The 22,444-nt window shown below is 39.1% G+C and overlaps 1 protein-coding gene across 2 annotated transcripts in view; it reads right to left on the minus strand.

The window, feature by feature from the left end:
- uts2r2 (urotensin-2 receptor 2) overlaps positions 1-22,444 on the minus strand; it is a 35,843-nt gene that overhangs the window by 4,107 nt on the left and 9,292 nt on the right. The window contains exons 5-8 of one of the 2 annotated variants that reach the window (XM_017695867.2): positions 21,467-21,531; positions 20,905-20,961; positions 17,805-17,958; positions 13,682-13,805 (exon numbers count right to left, since the gene is read on the minus strand). In XM_017695867.2, coding sequence (XP_017551356.1) covers positions 13,682-13,805; positions 17,805-17,958; positions 20,905-20,961; positions 21,467-21,531 — 400 coding nt within the window. The remainder of the gene's footprint in view (positions 1-13,681; positions 13,806-17,804; positions 17,959-20,904; positions 20,962-21,466; positions 21,532-22,444) is intronic. The other variant, XM_017695868.2, reaches the window with a different exon arrangement.

Consider the following 22,444-nt stretch of genomic DNA (forward strand, 5'->3'; position numbering starts at 1 on the left):
TCACAGCTGCTTTAGTGGTGTATTTCAACTTGTCTTTCTACAAGACCATTAACTGCATTTGGTTGGATGTGGGCAGTTAAGATATCTCTATACAATTCATAACTCATCCTGCTTCTGCTGGCAGTCACACCAAGCCACACAAGTTCTCCAGTTCCACAGGCCAATGCCACCATGCTTCACAGATGGGTTAGTATGTTTTGGTTAGTATGTTTGGATCATTATATCATCCCTCGCTCCATCACTCTGGTACAGGTTAATGTTCATCTCATCTGTCCAGAAGACTGCGCCAGGCTTTTTATGCACCTAGACCTTCTGTTCCTGAGTTACCAATGATTTGCATGCTGTGGTAAACTTTGACATTTTAAAACGTCGACACATTATTCCTCTTCTTGCGCTCTACAGCAGTTACAAAGAGGATTTTGTTCATGATTTAAAGTGTTCTTCTGTGTTCTGCTACTGTGGTCTGCCAGTTGTTCGCTATTGCTAAGCTCGCGCTCAATAGAGTGCTCTTGCTTTTTTACTCACGGTTAATTTTGACCTGCCTAATTATCTGACTACATTTCTTGTTACATTTACTACTGGTACGTCCCAACATCAGCATACGTCACATGAAAATGCCATATGCAAAATTTACCTGAAAGTTTTGGTGGCTCTCTTGTGCATGGACTAACAATTTAAGAACATGCAGCTGGGCAGGAATGGCAGGATTTGATAAAAGGAGGGTTATAATTTTTAAGCACCCGATATGGACCTATAAGCACCCGATATGGACCTATATACCCTTCAATTAAAGCTGCCAGTCTGGCACATTAAACTCCTTTTGTTTCTTTTTAACATACAAACTGAACATACTTAATTACAGCAGTAATAAAGTAATAAAGGTGCCTAATTTGTTCTTGCCTTAAATGTACAGTCCAACTTGGTACTTGGTAAATTAGCTCACTGGACAAAAATTTGTCACCTGTGACTGAAACGTACCCAATAGCATGTAATATCTCCATGAATAAAAACTGCAATTTGATTTGGTGTGGACTGGACAAGTTTCTGGATGTAGGCGACATCAATATTCAACCATTCTTGCATCAAAGAATGGTGCAGTTCGACCACATTTCATGGATGGCTTCCCCAGCGTCTTGCTTGTTGTTCCAGGTAGTTTTTCAAGGGGATTCAAATCTGAGGATTTTGCAGGCCAGTCATCTTGGAATACAGAGGTAGAAATCTTATGTTCCTCAGTAAAATGATAAGTGAAGGGCAAAACCTGGTTGTCCTGCAGCTCAATGTAGACAAATGTGGTTCAAATTTACTGTCTCCTCAACCAAAGGATCCTTTTCTGCATAATTAAAAACACCCTCAGTACTTCAAAAAGCCTCCTCCAGCTTGAACCACACCTTGCACACAGTCCTCAGGTCTGCAATGAACATGATGCCAAACATCATTCACATACAGGCAGAAACAAGATTCATCTGATCAGATAACACGTTTCCAGTCATAAACAGTCCAATTTTTGTCTCTTCACCCACTGTACCCGTGCAACTTTGTGAGCAGAAGGGAGCAAAAGCCTTTTGCGTGCCACTCTGCTCCATATGTTCATAGTATGCTGTTCCCTATGGAGCGTTCTTTCAGAAATTGGTTGTGAAGGACCTGCGTTGACTTCGAGAAGCAATTATTGCCTGGAAGAGAAGCTGTTTACTCACAAGCCAGGAAACATGTCGGTGGTCCCTGTCCATCAGTTTTGTCTTTTGGCCACAATTCTGATGAGAATTTCCTGTAGACTGGGATCTTTGCCACTGCTGGTAGACCCGTATGACTATATGCTTCGATACACCTACAAATTCAGTTACTTTCTTCACACATGCAGTCAATCCTTTTTGCCAATCATTAACATCTGCTTTGCGACACATCGAATGAGACTTTCACTGCACTGTACCACCTCTTCTCAATCTTTGAAACCCATCGCACACCCCGCAGGTATTTATAGGCCAGTCATTCTCTTGCAACATCATCTGCAGGAGTCTGAAGTAATTACCACCTTAATCACGCAAGGTAACCTTTTGTCCGGGTAGCTTAATAGCGAAGCATTATAATTTCAGCCACCAAAAATGGTCAAAAAGAGTCATTTCAGAAGTGCTATTTATATTAAATATGGCTGCTTCAAAGTATAATTTTGATGGCAAAAAGAAAAACTGATTAAAAACACTGTTTCCTTTCACTGTCCTGTCTTGGTCAGAATAATTCACGTGCTTAGTCTGTTCAAAACGAGCAGCAGCAGAGTGAAATGCTGGCTTTGTGAAACTATTTTCCAGTTTCTATGAAGGACAATAGACTCTTCTGTTTGAGTACTAAGACAGGCTACAAGGACCAAGGACATCTTCACTACAGGTCTGATGCCATTTGAAAACACGTCATGCACAATATGCAGAATAAACAAAAAAGCAGAAAAAGAATAAAAAGCCAATTAGTACACAGATGTCAATTTTAGCCCCAGTTTTTGAAATGGAAAAATTCACAAATGACAGTGCCAAGAGGATAACCAACCATTCTCTGTTGTCGAGGACACTGGATTTCTTCACATTCATTTATATACTACAATGAATACTGTAATCATTTTAGTAAGATCATTTGGTGTAGCGTTTTTATTTATCGTCAGCATTTTCTGGTTTCTGGTTTTGATTTTTGACTTTTCACTTTGGTGAATCATTAGTATAGAACTTAGTAAAGAACAAAGTTCTTTAAACTTAAAGGCTCTTCGCACTGGCACATCAAATTAAGACAAAATAGCGCTTTAAAGAAGCATCCATTGGAAAGCTCTGTAGGAAGCCAAAAGTGGTTGTTTGATGGTTTTGCTCTGAAGAAGCCTTTTAGCCATTTATATTTTTGAGAGGGTGTTTGTTTATCTCTGTATCCTCCATCCTACCATCCAGACAAAACCCAAGCGAAAAAGCGTGCCCATGGTGCATTTAATTTCCCCATCTGATTTGAGCAGGGAACAGCAGGAATGCACCTGTCACTTCCTATTAACACAGTGGGCATTGAGTGTGTGAGGAGCACTGAGGAGCAAGGCCATGCTGTTCCTCTGGGGCTTGTGGCTGTGATTCTCCAATCTAAGAAAGCAGCTGTTCTCCCAATGGATTCCTCCAGCACCAGGTGTCAATTTCCCTGCTGTGACGTGCTGACGTGCCCTTTTCCCAGCACACCTCTATTCTACCTTTTCTTCTCCTTAGGCCTTTCGTCTGAATCTCCCCTGCAGGCTTATATCAGTTTTAGCCCCAAGATTTGTTTCTTCACCTGTCACTCTCCTTGCCTCATTTCTGTGCCCTTCACACCAACCCCCTTCAATTTTAATTTTGCACTGTGTCTCCCGACTGACTAATGTCTGCCATTCTTCCCCTCCTCCTGGGTGAAGGAGGGAGGCTGATTGTCAATCGAACTGGAACTGAAGAGGTACCAGTCAGGGTAGTAATTACCTCACAAGTTCACAGGTTCATCATCTGCACACGATGGCTAATCAACACACTGGTTGAGCCAAGCAGAGAAGGACCACAGCAGCTGTTTTAAACTGGCCCCTCCAAAACCTGCTGTGCACCAATTCAGTTACAGCTGGCAGAACGAAGACTGATCATCCAAACTGATCATCACTGAGCTAATGAATAATACATGCAAGATGTTTCTCCAAGCACTGACAATGATGCTGTATATCATGGCACTTTTGAGATTTATGAATTTTCTGTTATTGATTTCTTGCAGCCCATACGCCATTCTTTTCTGCTTCAAGGACCCATGTGTATTCAGGAGAAAGGGCTTTGCAAAAGCATATAGACCAATCTTCATTCGCCCTTCTCCTGCCAAATGCCTTCCTTGTGCTCAGAGAATGCTGAGCGATCAGGTGTCACCCTACTCGACAAAGCAGTAGTACTTCTCTCAAGTCTAGTCAGTGCAAGGCAAGAAGCAGTTTTTCTGATGTTTTAGAAGAAGGGAAAAGAAAAAGAAGGGACTTTTCTCTGTGCATGTAGTTCATTTACAATACTGGTCCTTCACTGAGCTGATAAATCACAGTCATGCTAAACTCAAATAAAAGATTATCACAAGAATTTCAACTAAAACGGCAGTCAAAAGGGCACTTCTATCTGCACTAGGCTTATTAGTTGGCTATTTGTGGACCATGTGAAAATGTAGCATGTGCCAAAGGCTACATAAAGTGGAAAGAAAAAAAAAAGAGGGTTAACAAATCTGTTTTTAAAACATGGATGAATGACTGATTCAGAGAAAGGACTGAGCTATGGTCAGGGTAGAAGTCTTTACTGATAATTATAACTAATTCTCTTGTACTACAGTCAGGCTCCACCACCACTTAGGTGATGAAGTAGAGCATAACAGGAGGAGACACGGAGTAAAAACACTAGGAGGAGGTATAGAATGAAAACATTAGGAGGAAGAGGTACAGAGTAAAAAACACATTAGGGGGTATAGACAAAAAACAAATTAGGAGGAGGAGGTGTAGAGTAAAAACACATTAGGAGGGGGTGTAGATTAAAAACACATTAAGAGGAGGTGTAGAGTAAAAACATTAGGGGGATGTGTAAAGTAAAACCACATTAGGATGATGTGTAGAGTAAAAACACATTAGGAGGAGGTAGAGAGTAAAAGCATATTATGAGGAGCTGTAGAGTGAAAAAAACATTAGGAGGACATGTAGAGCAAAAACACATTAGGAGGAGGAGGTGTAGAGTAAAAATACATTAGGAAGGGGTATAGAGTAAAAACACATTAGGAGGATGTAAAGAGTGAAAACCCATTAGGAGAAGGTATAGAGTAAAAACACACTAAGAGGAGGCTTAGAACAAAACCACATTAGGAGGAGGTGTAGAGTAAAACACAATAAGGAGGAGGAGGTGTACAGTAAAATACATTAGGAAGAGGAGGTGTAGAGAAAAACACATTAAGAGGAGGTATGAAGTAAAGACACATTAGCAGGAGATATCGAGTAAAAACACATTAGGAGGAGATATAGAGTAAAAACATTAGGAGGAGGTATAGAGTAAAAACACATTAAGATGAGGTGTACAGTAAAAACACATTAGGAGGAGGTATAGAGTAAAACAAATTAAGAGGAGGTGTAGAATAAAAACACATTAGGAGGAGGTATAGAGTAAAACAAATTAAGAGGAGGTGTAGAGTAGAAACACATTAGGAGGAGGTATAGAGTAAAAAACACATTAGGAGGAGGTATAGAGTGAAAGCACATTAGGAGGAGGTATAGAGTGAAAGCACATTAGGAGGAGGTATAAAGTAAAAACACATTAGGAGGAGACAGTAGAAAACACATTAGGAGGACATATAGAGTAAAAAATATATTAAGAGGAGGTACAGAGTGAAAACACATTAGGAGGAAGTATAGAGTGAAAGCACATTAGGTGGTATAGAGTGAAAACACATTAAGAGGAGGTAAAGAGTAAAAACACCTTAGGAGGAGGAGGTGTAAAGTAAAACACATTAAGAGGAGGTATAGAGCGAAAACGCATTAGGAGGAGGTATAGAGCGAAAACACATTAGGAGGAGGTATAGTGTAAAAACCCATTAGGACGAGGTGTAGAGTAAAAATCCATTAGGAGGAGGCGTAGAGTAGAAACACATTAGGACGACGTGTTCAGTAGAAACACATTAGGAGGACGTGTAGAGCAGGAACAAATTAGGAGCAGGTGTAGAGTAAAAACACATTAGGAGGAGGTCTAGAGTAGAAACACATTAGGAGGAGGTATAGAGTAAAAAACACATTAGGAGGAGGTATAGAGTAAAACAAATTAAGAGGAGGTGTAGAGTAAAAACACATTAGGAGGACGTATAGAGTAAAACAAATTAAGAGGAGGTGTAGAGTAGAAACACATTAGGAGGAGGTATAGAGTAAAAAACACATTAGGAGGAGGTACAGAGTGAAAACACATTAGGAGGAAGTATAGAGTGAAAGCACATTAGGAGGTATAGAGTGAAAACACATTAAGAGGAGGTAAAGAGTAAAAACACCTTGGGAGGAGGAGGTGTAAAGTAAAACACATTAAGAGGAGGTATAGAGCGAAAACGCATTAGGAGGAGGTATAGAGCGAAAACACATTAGGAGGAGGTATAGACTAAAAACCCATTAGGACGAGGTGTAGAGTAAAAATCCATTAGGAGGAGGTGTAGAGTAGAAACACATTAGGACGACGTGTTCAGTAGAAACACATTAGGAGGACGTGTAGAGCAGGAACACATTAGGAGCAGGTGTAGAGTAAAAACACATTAGGAGGAGGTCTAGAGTAAAAACACATTAAGATGAGGTGTAGAGTAAAAACACATTAGGAGGAGGTATAGAGTAAAACAAATTAAGAGGAGGTGTAGAGTAAAAACACATTAGGAGGACGTATAGAGTAAAACAAATTAAGAGGAGGTGTAGAGTAGAAACACATTAGGAGGAGGTATAGAGTAAAAAACACATTAGGAGGAGGTATAGAGTAAAACAAATTAAGAGGAGGTGTAGAGTAAAAACACATTAGGAGGACGTATAGAGTAAAACAAATTAAGAGGAGGTGTAGAGTAGAAACACATTAGGAGGAGGTATAGAGTAAAAAACACATTAGGAGGAGGTATAGAGTGAAAGCACATTAGGAGGAGGTATAGAGTGAAAGCACATTAGGAGGAGGTATAAAGTAAAAACACATTAGGAGGAGACAGTAGAAAACACATTAGGAGGACATATAGCGTAAAAAATATATTATGAGGAGGTACAGAGTGAAAACACATTAGGAGGAAGTATAGAGTGAAAGCACATTAGGAGGTATAGAGTGAAAACACATTAAGAGGAGGTAAAGAGTAAAAACACCTTAGGAGGAGGAGGTGTAAAGTAAAACACATTAAGAGGAGGTATAGAGCGAAAACGCATTAGGAGGAGGTATAGAGCGAAAACACATTAGGAGGAGGTATAGAGTAAAAACCCATTAGGACGAGGTGTAGAGTAAAAATCCATTAGGAGGAGGTGTAGAGTAGAAACACATTAGGACGACGTGTTCAGTAGAAACACATTAGGAGGACGTGTAGAGCAGGAACAAATTAGGAGCAGGTGTAGAGTAAAAACACATTAGGAGGAGGTCTAGAGTAAAAACACATTAGGAGGAGGTATAGAGTAAAACAAATTAAGAGGAGGTGTAGAGTAGAAACACATTAGGAGGAGGTATAGAGTAAAAAACACATTAGGAGGAGGTATAGAGTGAAAGCACATTAGAAGGAGGTATAGAGTGAAAGCACATTAGGAGGAGGTATAAAGTAAAAACACATTAGGAGGAGACAGTAGAAAACACATTAGGAGGACATATAGAGTAAAAAATATATTAAGAGGAGGTACAGAGTGAAAACACATTAGGAGGAAGTATAGAGTGAAAGCACATTAGGAGGTATAGAGTGAAAACACATTAAGAGGAGGTAAAGAGTAAAAACACCTTAGGAGGAGGAGGTGTAAAGTAAAACACATTAAGAGGAGGTATAGAGCGAAAACGCATTAGGAGGAGGTATAGAGCGAAAACACATTAGGAGGAGGTATAGAGTAAAAACCCATTAGGACGAGGTGTAGAGTAAAAATCCATTAGGAGGAGGTGTAGAGTAGAAACACATTAGGACGACGTGTTCAGTTGAAACACATTAGGAGGACGTGTAGAGCAGGAACACATTGGGAGGAGGTGTAGAGTAAAAACACATTAGGAGGAGGTCTAGAGTAAAAAACACATTAGGAGGACATGTAGAATAGAAACACATTAGGGGGACGTGTAGAGTAGAAACACATTAGGAGGAGGTGTAGAGTAAAAACACATTAGGAGGAAGTGTAGAGTAAAAACACATTAGGAGGAGGTGTAGAGTAAAAACACATTAAGATGATGTGCAAAGTAAAAACACATTAGGAGGAGGTGTAGAGTAAAAACACATTAGGAGGACATGTAGAGTAAAAACACATTAGGAGGAGGTGTAGAGCAAAAACACATTAGGAGGACGTGTAGAGCAGAAACACATTAGGAGGAGGTGTAGAGTAAAAACACATTAGGAGGAGGTATAGAGTATAAACACATTAGGAGGAGGTGTAGAGCAGAAACACATTAGGAGGACGTGTAGAGCAGAAACACATTAGGAGGAGGTGTAGAGTAAAAACACATTAGGAGGAGGTATAGAGTAAAAACATATTAGGAGGAGGTGTAGAGCAAAAACACATTAGGAGGACGTGTAAAGTAAAAACACATTAGGAGGAGGTGTAGAGTAAAAACACATTAGGAGGAGGTGTAGAGTAGAAACACATTAGGACGAGGTATAGAGTAGAAAAACATTAGGAGGACATGTAAAATAGAAACACATTAGGAGGAGGTGTAGAGTAAAAACACATTAGGAGGAAGTGTAGAGTAGAAACACATTAGGAGGAGGTGTAGAGTAAAAACATATTAGGAGGAGGTGTAGAGTAAAAACACATTAGGAGGATGTGTAGAGTAAAAACACATTAGGAGGAGGTCTAGAGTAAAAACATATTAGGAGGAGGTGTAGAGCAAAAACACATTAGGAGGACGTGTAAAGTAAAAACACATTAGGAGGAGGTGTAGAGTAAAAACACATTAGGAGGAGGTATAGAGTAGAAACACATTAGGACGAGGTATAGAGTAGAAAAACATTAGGAGGACATGTAAAATAGAAACACATTAGGAGGAGGTGTAGAGTAAAAACACATTAGGAGGAGGTGTAGAGTAGAAACACATTAGGACGAGGTATAGAGTAGAAAAACATTAGGAGGACATGTAAAATAGAAACACATTAGGAGGAGGTGTAGAGTAAAAACACATTAGGAGGAAGTGTAGAGTAGAAACACATTAGGAGGAGGTGTAGAGTAAAAACACATTAGGAGGAGGTATAGAGTAAAACAAATTAAGAGGAGGTGTAGAGTAAAAACACATTAGGAGGACGTATAGAGTAAAACAAATTAAGAGGAGGTGTAGAGTAGAAACACATTAGGAGGAGGTATAGAGTAAAAAACACATTAGGAGGAGGTATAGAGTGAAAGCACATTAGGAGGAGGTATAGAGTGACAGCACATTAGGAGGAGGTATAAAGTAAAAACACATTAGGAGGAGACAGTAGAAAACACATTAGGAGGACATATAGAGTAAAAAATATATTAAGAGGAGGTACAGAGTGAAAACACATTAGGAGGAAGTATAGAGTGAAAGCACATTAGGAGGTATAGAGTGAAAACACATTAAGAGGAGGTAAAGAGTAAAAACACCTTAGGAGGAGGAGGTGTAAAGTAAAACACATTAAGAGGAGGTATAGAGCGAAAACGCATTAGGAGGAGGTATAGAGCGAAAACACATTAGGAGGAGGTATAGAGTAAAAACCCATTAGGACCCATAGAGTAAAAACCCATTAGGAGTAAAAACACATTAGGAGGAAGTGTAGAGTAAAAACACATTAGGAGGAGGTCTAGAGTAAAAACACATTAGGAGGAGGTGTAGAGCAAAAACACATTAGGAGGAGGTATAGACTATAAACACATTAGGAGGAGATGTAGAGCAGAAACACATTAGGAGGACGTGTAGAGCAGAAACACATTAGGAGGAGGTATAGAGTAGAAACATTAGGAGGAGGTATAGAGTAGAAACACATTAGTAGGACGTGTAGAGTAGAAACACATTAGGAGGAGGTATAGAGTAGAAACACATTAGGAGGAGGTATAGAGTAGAAACATTAGGAGGAGGTATAGAGTAGAAACACATTAGGCGGAGGTATAGAGTAGAAACACATTAGGAGGAGGTATAGAGTAGAAACATTAGGAGGAGGTATAGAGTAGAAACACATTAGGAGGAGGTATAGAGTAGAAACACATTAGGAGGAGGTATAGAGTAGAAACATTAGGAGGAGGTATAGAGTAGAAACACATTAGGAGGACGTGTAGAGTAGAAACATGTTAGGAGGAGGTATAGAGTAGAAACACATTAGGAGGAGGTATAGAGTAGAAACATTAGGAGGAGGTATAGAGTAGAAACACATTAGGAGGAGGTATAGAGTAGAAACACATTAGGAGGAGGTATAGAGTAGAAACACATTAGGAGGAGGTATAGAGTAGAAACATTAGGAGGAGGTATAGAGTAGAAACACATTAGGAGGAGGTATAGAGTAGAAACACATTAGGAGGACGTGTAGAATAGAAACACATTAGGAGGAGGTATAGAGTAGAAACACATTAGGAGGAGGTATAGAGTAGAAACACATTAGGAGGACGTGTAGAATAGAAACTCATTAGGAGGAGGTATAGAGTAGAAACACATTAGGAGGAGGTATAGAGTAGAAACACATTAGGAGGAGGTGTATAGTAGAAACCCATTAGGAGGAGATGTAGAGTAGAAACGTTGAGCTTTTTATCTGAGTTTAATGAGTAATTCTACCATAAAGCAGGGTTCTACTGTATGAGTAAGACGCGATGCTTTCGCTTCTTATTTCTGTTTTTAATGCATACAGAATTTTGACCTAGGAGCATCAGTTCAAATACAAGTTTTGAAAACCTGCCAACTACTTTATTTTATGTATTTATTATGTGGAAGTACAAAAAACGCAGTTTTGTAAAACGCTACAACAAATAAATGCTAAGGGAAAAACTGGTCTATTTGTTACAAGAAGAAGAAGCTACAAGAAGCTTAACTAACCTGCCAATCAGACTCACATTTTTTGCCTTTGCTGTGGTCTCATCTTACGAGCTCTCTGAAAAAGCTTGCAACACCATGCTTGGCACTATTAGCCAACATGACCCCACCAAATTAAAGCCAATAATGTCTTATTTTTTAATTTTGTGCATCATACCTCTATACAACAGAAAAATCTTGTGAATGGAGTGTTTACTTTGACTGCACTGACCTTAAAATAAGGGAAATGCGTTATGTGAGTTATTAAAGTTTGTAGAGTAGGCATGCTGTAAAGGTAAAATCGTAAAGGTGGATGACTTCAAATATCTTGGGTCAACCATCCAGAACAATGGACAGTGTAGAAAAGAGGTGAAGAAGAAGGTGCAGGCAGGATGGAGTGGGTGGAGACGGGTGTCAGGGCTGATGTGTGACAGAAGGATAGCAAAGTAAAAGTGAAGGTTTACAAGACAGTAGTGCGCCCTGCTATGATGTATGGTTTGGAGACTGTGGCTCTGTCTAAAAGACAGGAAGCTGAGCTGGAGGTGGTGGAGATGAAGATGCTGAGATTTTTGTTGGGAGTGACAAGGATGGACAAGATTAGAAATGAGCAGATCACAGGGACAGTGAAGGTGGAGCAGTTTGGAGATAAAGCCAGAGAGGCCAGGTTGAGATGGTTTGGACATGTCTTGAGGAGGAATAGTGGATATATTGGTCAAAGAATGTTGGAGATGGAGCTGCCGGGTAGAAGGAGAAGAGGTAGACCTCAGAGAAGCTTTATGGATGTAGTCAAGGTGGACATGGAGATGGTTGGTGTAAAAGTAGAGGAGGCAGTGGATAGGGCAAGATGGAGGCAGATGATCCGCTGTGGCGACCCTTGAAGGGAGCAGCCAAAATAATAAGAAGAAGAAGAGTAGGCATGCTGCATTGATCGTACTATCAGCACTGCTCTTTCTTCAGTAGCACTGACAGGTTTTTAAATTCCAAAATGAGCCCATTTGATTTTTATTACGTCTTCATGCACTTTCTGCATAACAAGCACAAAAAATACATGTTTACGTATTTCAAATAAATCAAGTATGAAATGACTTTACAGCAAACAGGCTTACAGGCCAAATAGGCAACAAACTGTTGCTACAAAAAAGTCAGGAACATAGCTGAAATGGAAGAAACTGCAAGGAGGAAAGAATCATAAATACTATATGACTGAAATTTATAGCACCTAATATTTTTCAGATATTGTAAAGAAAAGCACATGGACATGTAGGGAAAACATGACTGCTGAATTAAACATCTCTGACGAGGAGAAGAAATAAAGAACAAAGAGAGAATAAAAAGGTTAATACCGAGGTTGCACTCATAGATTTTTCCATGTGCTCCTGTCTCCTACGTGCAGCAGACAAGAACCCTGCATAAAGTCATTGTTTTACTAAAAACTGAAATATATTGCTTTGTAATAATAAACGTCAGTCTTGAAGTTTAAACATTACTTTTTCAAATGTGGAAACAACATCAAAGTTGTGGCCACGTCTGCAGATGCAGCACTAATTCTGCTTCAATTCTGTTAAAGGTGCACATGACACAGGCAAGTCCTGGAGTAAGAATCAACGTGACAGTGTACACAACAGTCAGCCAACGTTACCGCCCACTGATTATGACACCCTCCTCGCAAGTTAAGGCTCGCTGCGGGAGACACTGCCACAGCAAGTGGAAAAAAACTAAAAGTAATGGAATATGGGTTTCATCTTTGTTTCACCAGAAATCACCAACAATACAAGAACACTCATTTCTGTTAGCCTGTCTGTGTTACTGTGTTATATTAGCGCAAAGCTAACAAGGGTGAACATTCACTTTCCTACACTAGGTTTAATATTACTTGAATTAAGCAAGACGGGTTTGGGTTTCGGGTTATGCTCAAGAAAACTGCGCCATTCTGTCCAACACTCTTTATATTCTATAAGAAAGATGAGGTAGTTTGCAAAGCCATGCATGTGCTTCACTGGAATTGTGTGATCGTGTTAACAGGCTTTGTTTGGGTCAAAATGAAGTTAAACTCAGAGTGGTATTACTTTCTCTGTTGGCGTTTTGCAAGTTTCAAGGGGTGGAGTTATCTAGAACTGGGTTTCATTAAGAAACATTACCATTGAGAAATGACCGACATATTCCATAATTCACAGCTGACAGTCATATCAGTCAGTAAGGAACTGTAGCATAAAATGAAAACTAACAAAAAATGACATCTGGCCATGTTGGTTAGAATTTTCAAAGACTTAAAATCGTTACTGACCATAAATTTATCTGCAAGGGCCCCATTATACAAATACAGATATTTTATTCCAAATATCATTATTTTAAGATCATTTGACAGCAGATGTGCAGGGTTTATCAGCAAGTTAAGCAGAGAAGTTCTGAAAGGACATAGGAAGCTACTTTCAGGCCTGCAATTAATGGTAATTAATTCAGCAAATCCAAAGAGTTTAGTGGCTTGAGCAAAAATACATTTACATTAATAATTTATTTGAGTAATAATTATTTATCATTTTCAACTTCAAAGCATCATGAGGCGTTAAAGATACGAGGCCTGTGCAGCATGGAACCAGTTACTTATGCAGCACTACACAAACTTGCACTTGGGGTGCTTTCCTCAGCATGGGCTGAGGTTGTACAGAGAACTGAAGGGGAAAAGAAAAAAAAAAAAGAGATGAATGAAAAAGAATGAAAACGTATTTCAGTCTGAAAGACCATTACATTCCAGAGAATAGGGACAGCCTCGATCCAAGGTTTTACCGCAGCAGTCTGTGTACTAAAAAAAATGAATAAAACACTGATGCCCAGCCATCACGCCAATCTCAGCACTACTTAGAACCTGGTTCAAAAACTGAACATCTGCTTAGAGCATAAAGGCGAGAGACACCTTTGTATGGCATTTAAAAGATCCATCATTCAGTTCAAACAACACGTGAACACAGTCTTAGACTTTAAATGCCATTCAGTAAAGCATTGTTTACCTGCTCGAGGCTCCACTGTTCGGTTGCTGTTCGGGTCCATGAAGATGAATCGCCCTCCTCCAAAATCCACACCATAATCTGTCAGGTAGAGTAATGATGTGTAATCGAAGGACCCATATGTTACCTGTAAAAATCACAGATGTAATAAAGGACTGTAGTAAAGGCACACGTTCCAAGCCTAGATAAGTTGTATTTGGGGAGATACTGTTAGTTGAGTGATCACAGGTGAGATCTGTGATTTTAATCCAACACAAATCTGCCACATGCATAGTTTTTACAAGTCTCTTTAGTAATAATTCCAGAATGAATTAGGTCCTATAACTTACCAAACACAGAGCTCCTTCAGTAACTTTTAATAGTAAATCCTGATGATAGACATCAGGACATTTTTTGGCAACTGTTTTGTTTTGTTTTTTTTAAATCAGGAGAGTGAAATTAAATATTGAAGGTACTTTTCACAGGGCACTGTGATTTCTCCAGCGGGGTAGTATTTGTCAAGTTGAAGGAACCCACTTTAGTAGCCTAATGCTATTCTATCTGGTATTGACGAAGTTTGTTTTTCGTTTATCTCAAGTGAACATCCGGGCTATGATGTTTTGATCCAAGTTATCTGGGCTCGTATGGGAAAAATCACACAGATACTTTGAATCGGCCAGTTAAATCCCTTACAAATTACATTGCAAGACCTCCAGCTAATCCAGCTCGAACAGGGCTATACTTTTATCTATGCTGGCTAATGACCAGCATTTACAGCAGCAGGTTCATTCCAAAACAAAGCTTTTGCCGCTGAGGATCTTTAATGTTGCATGGTATTCTACCCTCAAGTTTAACATTGATATTTTGTGGTATTCTCAAGGATCTGTCTTCAGTACCTTAACCTAAGGACAAAAGACATAAAACAATGTACTTGAATGAGAAAAGAAAAAGTAAGAAAAAAAAAAAAACTATAAAATCTAAATAATTTCAAAACGTGCCAAAACTGGAGTTCAAAAAATCCTTTAAAAGATGTAGAGAAAATGAGACTTATCCACGCAAGACCTGGAAAACTATCAAAACACTTATAGTAATATATATATTATATTAATCAAACATTCACATTTAACTACAATGTTAAATGTACTGGGCTTTGCACTGGGAAACGTTTTAATAGAAGTTCAAGTGTTTGTATGAGGCACTGAAACTTTCCCACTGATTTTAGACATCTTCTGCTTCTTGAAGGGAAAGCTCAATCTAGCCAATGTTGCTAGGTGAAGAACCACAGATTTAACTTCTTCACACTTCACAGTTCCAAATGGTATGACCTTTCCTATCTTGTCTGCTACCAGTGCCTATTCAAAAACCAGTAATAGCAGAAATCCCAGTGGAAATAGCTCTCTTTTTACCATAAACACATCAAAAACTCTTCTCCAATCTCACAGGGGCAAATGCTGCCAGCACAGAAAATGGCAGAATGTTAACAGTAGTGTGGTATAATCCATTTCTATGTAAATGTGGGAGGGCTCAGGGCAATTAGGGAAAGTGTGGTACGGATTGGCAGATGATGGCTGTGCTGAAATTTCTGAATGCCATTTATACCGCTGACTCAAAAACATGAACGGGGACCTGAATTAAGAAAGAGGCAAAGAACTGGAACACCATCCGCCCTTCCCAAACACACATACTATCACCTCTCTAATACAGGCATGCTGTGAAACAGAATCAATAGAATTCAAAATGCTATGCATTTTTACATCTGGCATCAAAAGACATTCATTCTCCAGAAATTAAAGCTGCTTCCAGACAAAGAGCTTGATACACTGTACTAATAGACATGCATGTTCAATCATGTCCCAAGCTCATTAAACATGCTTGAACATGCTTTACTGCGATCACAGCACTATGAAAGAGAAAATGTATGTGATCCACGGTTTCAACCTTTAATAGCTACGACACCATGTTGATACCCAATTTAGAATACATACATTTAGAGAAAGTTTGAGTGAAATTCATCTTTTTCTGTCATAATGATATAGTTTCTGTATGATATAGTGATCCTGTATAAGATATAATATTGTTACACTGTGGTATCCTTGAGTGCCCCTCTTCAGTACCTTAACCTGAGAAAATTAGAAAGAAATAATGTGCTTGCATAAGGAAGCGGAAAGTCAAAGCAACGTTTATAAAGAGTTTCCAGAGAGTTTCCAAAACTGGAGTTCCAAAAAATGATTAAAAGATGTAGAGAAAATGAGAATACTAACAAGCATGCAAAACCTGGTAGAACACCAAAACTGTGACCATCAGATAAACAGTACTTAAATCTTTCATCTTTGAGAGAAGGGAGAAAATCAAGCTCCACTCTTTCTTCAGATCTGAAAGAAAATCCACAGGTGTTTCTGTTCATCCTTTTACTGTGAAAAAGACAACTCTGCTGAAAGGATGTGCAGCTGACAAGAAGCCATTAGTGAAAAAAGGAAAATTTCCCAATTAAGAAGCTGCTGATTTCTCAGAAAAAGGGACTGAATACCCCAACACACATGTGCAGACCGCAACATAACTAAATGAGATTGGAAATCTTTGGATTGTGAAAAAATGCAACCAGTTTATACAACTGAACTTTGGAGGTGTGGATGAACATCCCTGCAGATTTCTTTGACAAAATGAAAGTCCCCTGAAAAGGCTTCTGTGTAAATTTCTGTGTTTGTCCCTGGCTCTGAAAAATTAATAACTCATACATAGTGGAAATTAAAAAAAAAAAAAGAAGAGTGGTCTATGACACTTGCACAACACTGTAATTGTACCATATTCCACTGCAATTATTTTTTCTAAATTGCACTGGGTTTTCTATTTAAAATAAAAGGTTAAAAATGTATAAATATACACCTTTACCCTGAGAAAGTGAATGTAGTGTTTTTAAGACACACTATTAGACCCTGAGGACCATGTTTTACCTTTGAGAGCGCATTCACTTTCACCTTGGGGGACAAAAACCTGTACTGTACCCATTTTTCCTGACAGTATACATCATAAAATAACAGTATAATAACGTGCAGATGGAATTCCTCTTCATTTGAGTCTTTCATTCTACTCAGGATCTAACCTGGGCTTAGCGTTCTGAGAAAAAGAGAATGAATGAATCAATAAACAGTAGGAAGTTGTGTTGCTTCCTATTCCGGTGTGCTAGGCATGTCTTATAAGCTGATCTAAGAGCAGTTCTGCTATTCTTGTATAGGAATTAAGACAAGGTTCTGAACAGGCAGTGCTGGTTCTGTTTTAGTGAGATAGGGAATGTTTTCTATGATCCATGAAGAACACAACTGCTTTCCATTCACTAATGAGGTGAACTAGTTCCTTTTTTTCCAGGCAAACTGAGTCTGATGTGCACTGGTTAAAAGCCTCTAAACAGTTTTCATGCATATTAATTTTGACTGGAATGCTCCTTTAAAAGAACTTCAATCAATTATAAATGCTTCCTCCAGTAAACAGATGGGGATTTTTATTTTTTTTTCTTGGCTCTTCCATGCATCTAGTTGGATGCTCCGATCACCTCAGCTGATGCTGCTTTGAAGTCAGGCCAAGTGTCAAGCAGTCCCCCACCCCAATTACAGCAGAACAGAGGAAGTTGCCTTGCCTGTTTAAAACACACTGCCTGTACACATTCCTAAACTCTGCAAATCAAACACACATCTTAAAACAATTTAAGAGAAAATAAAAACAGTTCATTATCAAAGCTTATAAACAAGTAAGACTTGGCTACAGGCAAAATAGTTTAGGGAAAATCCTGCCCACTGTTGTATTTCCCAAAAAAAAATACAGAATAACAATAGAATGAGTCAGTTACACAACAGTGCAAAATACCAACAGCCATATATAAAGCTGTTGTTTTTTGTAAACAGGTGTCATGTTAAGAACCTGATGGATGGTTGTCACCTTGAAACCTGCATACGTTTTAAACTGTGATAGTCATTTTCTACATTAGACATTTGCAGGCTCTTTTGTAAATGCTGTAATTGAATTTGCAGCAAGTCTTTACAGAACATTAGACCTCTGACCACACACAAGAGTATCCAAATAACTGGGGATAAGATTTTCCGGCAGTGTTTGAGCATTCTTCTGAGATTTGTGTGTGTGTGTGTGTGTGTGTTACCTTGTCAATGTGTGGGTGCCAGTACTCATCATGAGTAGTCTTGGCGCTGGTGCTGTTAATGTGAGAGAAGAACGTAGGCTTTGTGAGGTACATCTGAGAGGAGTCCAGCCCAAATGTTTCAGCAATCACCCTCTGAATACGACCACGCACATCCCTGATTTAGAACAGGACACACATAATTAAACATGTAATAAAATGTTACCATAGCAATTAGGGATGTAAAATGGGGCATCCATTGCACTGCATGAAAAAAAAAAATATTGTGGCAAAATAATCAAGTATCAAATGGTAAAATATCAGATTTCATGATGAATCTGAATACTTTCTTATTATTATTATGCCTCATCCCTGCTAGCACTGTCTGCTTGAAGAAGAAAAGAAAAAAAATGTATTTTATATATATATATATATATATATATATATATATATATATATATATATATATATATACACATATACACACACACACATTTCTATCTAACTTAACAACTTCTACATGTCTGTGAACTATACAATTTCTGAATATTACATATATTGTGTGACCAGGTGCACACGTTAATGGGACAGAGCCTGTCAAGGTCAGATAAATCAACAACTTATAAATGCTGAATGAGACCAAAACCTTTTTTTTTTACATTCCTTCTCTAATGACCTAAAAACACTTACTCGTCATGTCATGGACAGTACATTATTATTACATATAAAAACTCACACCTTAATTAAGGACACAGATAAAGTATTATATATTAGTTAAAATTATGTTATGCTTATATATGCACTTTTAATGTGGAAACAGACACACATGAGTACTGAAATTTTTATTTAATTAATTCAAATTTTTAATTTAATGTCATATTTGAGACATGAAAAAAAATAATATACACTATATGGCCAAAAGTACATTGACATCCCTCCTAAGTTCAGGTGTTTCAGCAAGCCCCAATGCCAATGGGTGTAGAAAATCAAGCACATCAGTGACTTTAAATGTGTGTTTACAAACTCACAGAGCAGAGTGTGTTGGCGTGCATACTGCATATAAATCGCTTATCTTCTGTTTAATCACTCAATACAGAGCTCCAAAATGCCTCTGGAAGCAACATCAGAAGAACTGTGCATCAGGAACTACATGAAATGGGTTTCCATGACCAAGCAGCTAAGATCATTACACTCAATGCCAAGCATCGGTTAGAGTGGTGTAAAGAATGCTGCCACTAGACTCTGTAGCTCTGGATCATGATTCACTATCTGGTAGTCTGATGGACTGATGCCAAGAAAATGCTCCTGAAGATAGGAGAACAATACCTACCAGAAGGCACGGCACCAAAAGTAAAGTTTGGTGGAGGAGGGATAATGGTCTGGGGATGTTTTTTCAGAGTTTGGGCATGCGTTTCAAAATTTGGGCAAGACCCTTTAGTTCCAGTGAAGGGTAATGTTAATAGTGCAGCATATAGACACATTTTAGACAACTATGCGCTTCCAACTTTCAAACGGAAGGTCCTCTCCTGTTCCAGTATGAATGTGCCCCTGTGCACAAAGCAAGGCCTATAAAGACATAATTTGACAAGTTTGGTGTGGAGGAACTCCAAAACCAGCCATTAGGGGTGTACTTTGTGTACTTCTGGTGCCGGTCCCAAGCCCGGATAAATGGTGAGGGTTGCGTCAGGAAGGGCATCTAGCGTAAAACTTGTGCCAAAACTTTCATGCCGATCAAAGATTTGATGGCCATACCGGATCGGTCGAGGCCCGGGTTAACAACGACCGCCTCCGGTGCTGTTGACCAGCAGGGTGCCAGTGGAAATTGGACTATTGTAGGTCGAAGACCATCAAAGAGGAGAGGAAGAAGGCAGGTTAGAAGGCAGCGAGAGAGAAGGAAAGGCAGGAGTGTGGAGGTCAGAGTAGGGACTCTGAACATAGGGACAATTACTGGTAAAGGCAGAGAGCTTGCAGACATGATGGAGAGAAGGAAGGTAGATATTCTGTGTGTCCAGGAGACCAGATGGAAAGGAAGCAAGGCCAGGAACATTGGAGGTGGATGTGTTCTGGATGTAAAGAGAGTGTCAGACAGGATCATGAACCTGAAGTTGGAGGTTGATGGTGTGATTTTGAATGTGGTCAGTTCATATGCACCACAGGTTGGCTGTCAGTTAGAGGAGAAAGAGGAATTTTGGAGTAAGATGGATGAAGTGGTAGATGGTGTCTCTAGATAGGAGAGATTAGTGATTGGTGCAGACTTCAATGGACATGTTGATGAAAGGAACAGAGGGGATGAAGAGGTGCTGGGTATGTATGGTGTGAAAGACAGAAATGCGGAAGGTCAGATGGTTGTAGATTTTGCAAAGAGAATGGAAATGGCTGTGGTGAACACGTATTTTCAGAAGAGGGAAGAACACAGGGTGACATACAAGAGTGGAGGGAGGTGCACACAGGTGGATTATATCCTTAGCAGGAGATGCCACCTAAAGGAGATTGGAGATTGTAAAGTGGTACCAGGGGAAAGTGTAGCAAGGCAGCATAGGGTGGTTGTCTGCAGAATGAGGTTAGAAACAAAGAAGAGGAAGAGAGTGAAGACAGAGCCAAAGATTAGATGGTGGAAGCTGAAGGAGGAGGATGGTTGCAGGCAGTTCAGGGAAAAATTGCAACAGGCCCTTGGGGGCAGTGAGGAGCTACCTGAGGACTGGGAAAATACAGTTAAGTTGGTGAGAGAAACTGGCAAAAATGTGTTGGGTGTTTCGTCTGGTCAGAGGAAAGAAGACAAGGAAAGTTGGTGGTGGAATGAGGAAGTCCAGGACAGTATTCAGAAGAAGAAGGCAGCTAAGAAAAAGTGGGATAACCAGAGAGATGAAGGAAGTAGGCAGGAGTACTGTGAGGCTAGACGCATAGCGAAAAGAATGGTGGCAAAGGCAAAGGCTCAGGCCTATGATGAGCTGTATGAGAGGCTGGACAGTAAAGAAGGAGTAAAGGAGACATGACACACTTCCAAATGAGAGCTCATAGAATGACTAGGATGGATGGATTGACAGATGTGACAATGTGAGAAATGAGCCAATGAGATAATGTCTAGGATAATTTATTATCAGTGTGAATGTAGGCTTTACACTACCTATAAAGTGTAAAATCCTCTTCAGTAAACACTTCCCTTATTTGGTCACTAAAATACCTGGAAAGAAAAAGAAAAGGCAAACATGACAAATACTGGACCTGAAAGCCAACAGCAAATATATTACTGTGACCCAGTTTAACAGGTCTGCAAATACTGGAATACAAATATTGTAGACACATTAAAATGCAGGCTGTTCCATACACAGAGACACTGTAGCATCCTGAGCCTGTCAATATACGCCAGATGTCCAACTGCACTCTGGCAGCCTGACTGAGGGCACAGGATTGCAACCGTCACTAAACAGAGCAGGCTTACAAGAAAACTTCCAGGTGTCAAGAATAAAAGGTAAGCAGCATGAGAAATTGGGTCTCAGTTCCCAATAAATTTCGCCTTAGGAGTCAAGACCCTGAGGCATACTTTGATGTGCAGATGAAAAGTATGCTGAGACAGGCTGATAGACCTATACTAGGGCTTGAGATGTTCACCTGAGATGAGTCACACATAGAACTTTCCAACCCTGCTTTGAAAAGTTTAACTCTTCTTATTCAACTTACTGGCTCACCTGTAAATATTGACAAACTTCTTCCCCATTGACAGAGCTCCAGAGTGAAGGTCTAGGATGGAAGCCTAGAGACAATAGATCAAATAAATAGAAAAAAAGACAAGGAGGTTTCATATAACAATTAGCCACAGATCCAAATTAATACTTGAACTGAAGCTGCAGGTTGCATTGCTTAAAGTATATTTTAAAGTATACAGACAACTCTGAATTAGAGGTGGACAATGCGCTGATATTTAACGTTATTGTGATAAATTATGTAACAAAATGGATGTTTTGCAGCCTCAGGTCCTGGACAGCTTGCTATTAATGAAAGAACCATGAATTCATGAATTTATAAATAGACTGTAGACCGTCTGTTCATCGGTCCACGAGCTGAAGCTGAAACATAATCGGTTTATGGAGCAAGAAGATGATCCAAAAAAAGAAACCCACATCTAAATGGCAGAAAAGAACCAAAGAGATCAGGTGAAAATAGATAGAAAAAACACAGATAAGGCAGGCAAAAACTTTCTACTGATTCAAAAGTATATTGGAAAATGTAGGCAAGGTTGAGATGTGACAGAATACAAGTATTTGAAATATGTATTTAGAATACAGAAGATAAGTATCTGTATCCAGTCCAAGTTAGTTAATTTTTAAAATATATTATTGTATATATACTTGTTTATTAACCATTTTAGAACAAAAAAACTGCTTTTTTACCAACACTGAAGTTCCTGCTAAAGCATGCATAGACTGACAAATCAAGGTCATTTATTAAGAGCCAATTATTAACCTCCGCATTACTGAGTTCTTTTGAGCGATGAACGTACTGAACAGTTTCCTTAGTAGTGGACATGTCAATGACTGATAAACTTAGCAATACTCCTAAGTTTTTTGTGGCACTTTTTGTGAATGTCATTTACTGAACATCACATAACTACCCACATTATAGTGAATTACAGGAATGCAGCGAATTGTTTCCTTAGTTCATGAGAT

This window comes from Pygocentrus nattereri, chromosome 13 (assembly GCF_015220715.1).
Source record: "Pygocentrus nattereri isolate fPygNat1 chromosome 13, fPygNat1.pri, whole genome shotgun sequence".
NCBI classification, from domain to species: domain Eukaryota; kingdom Metazoa; phylum Chordata; class Actinopteri; order Characiformes; family Serrasalmidae; genus Pygocentrus; species Pygocentrus nattereri.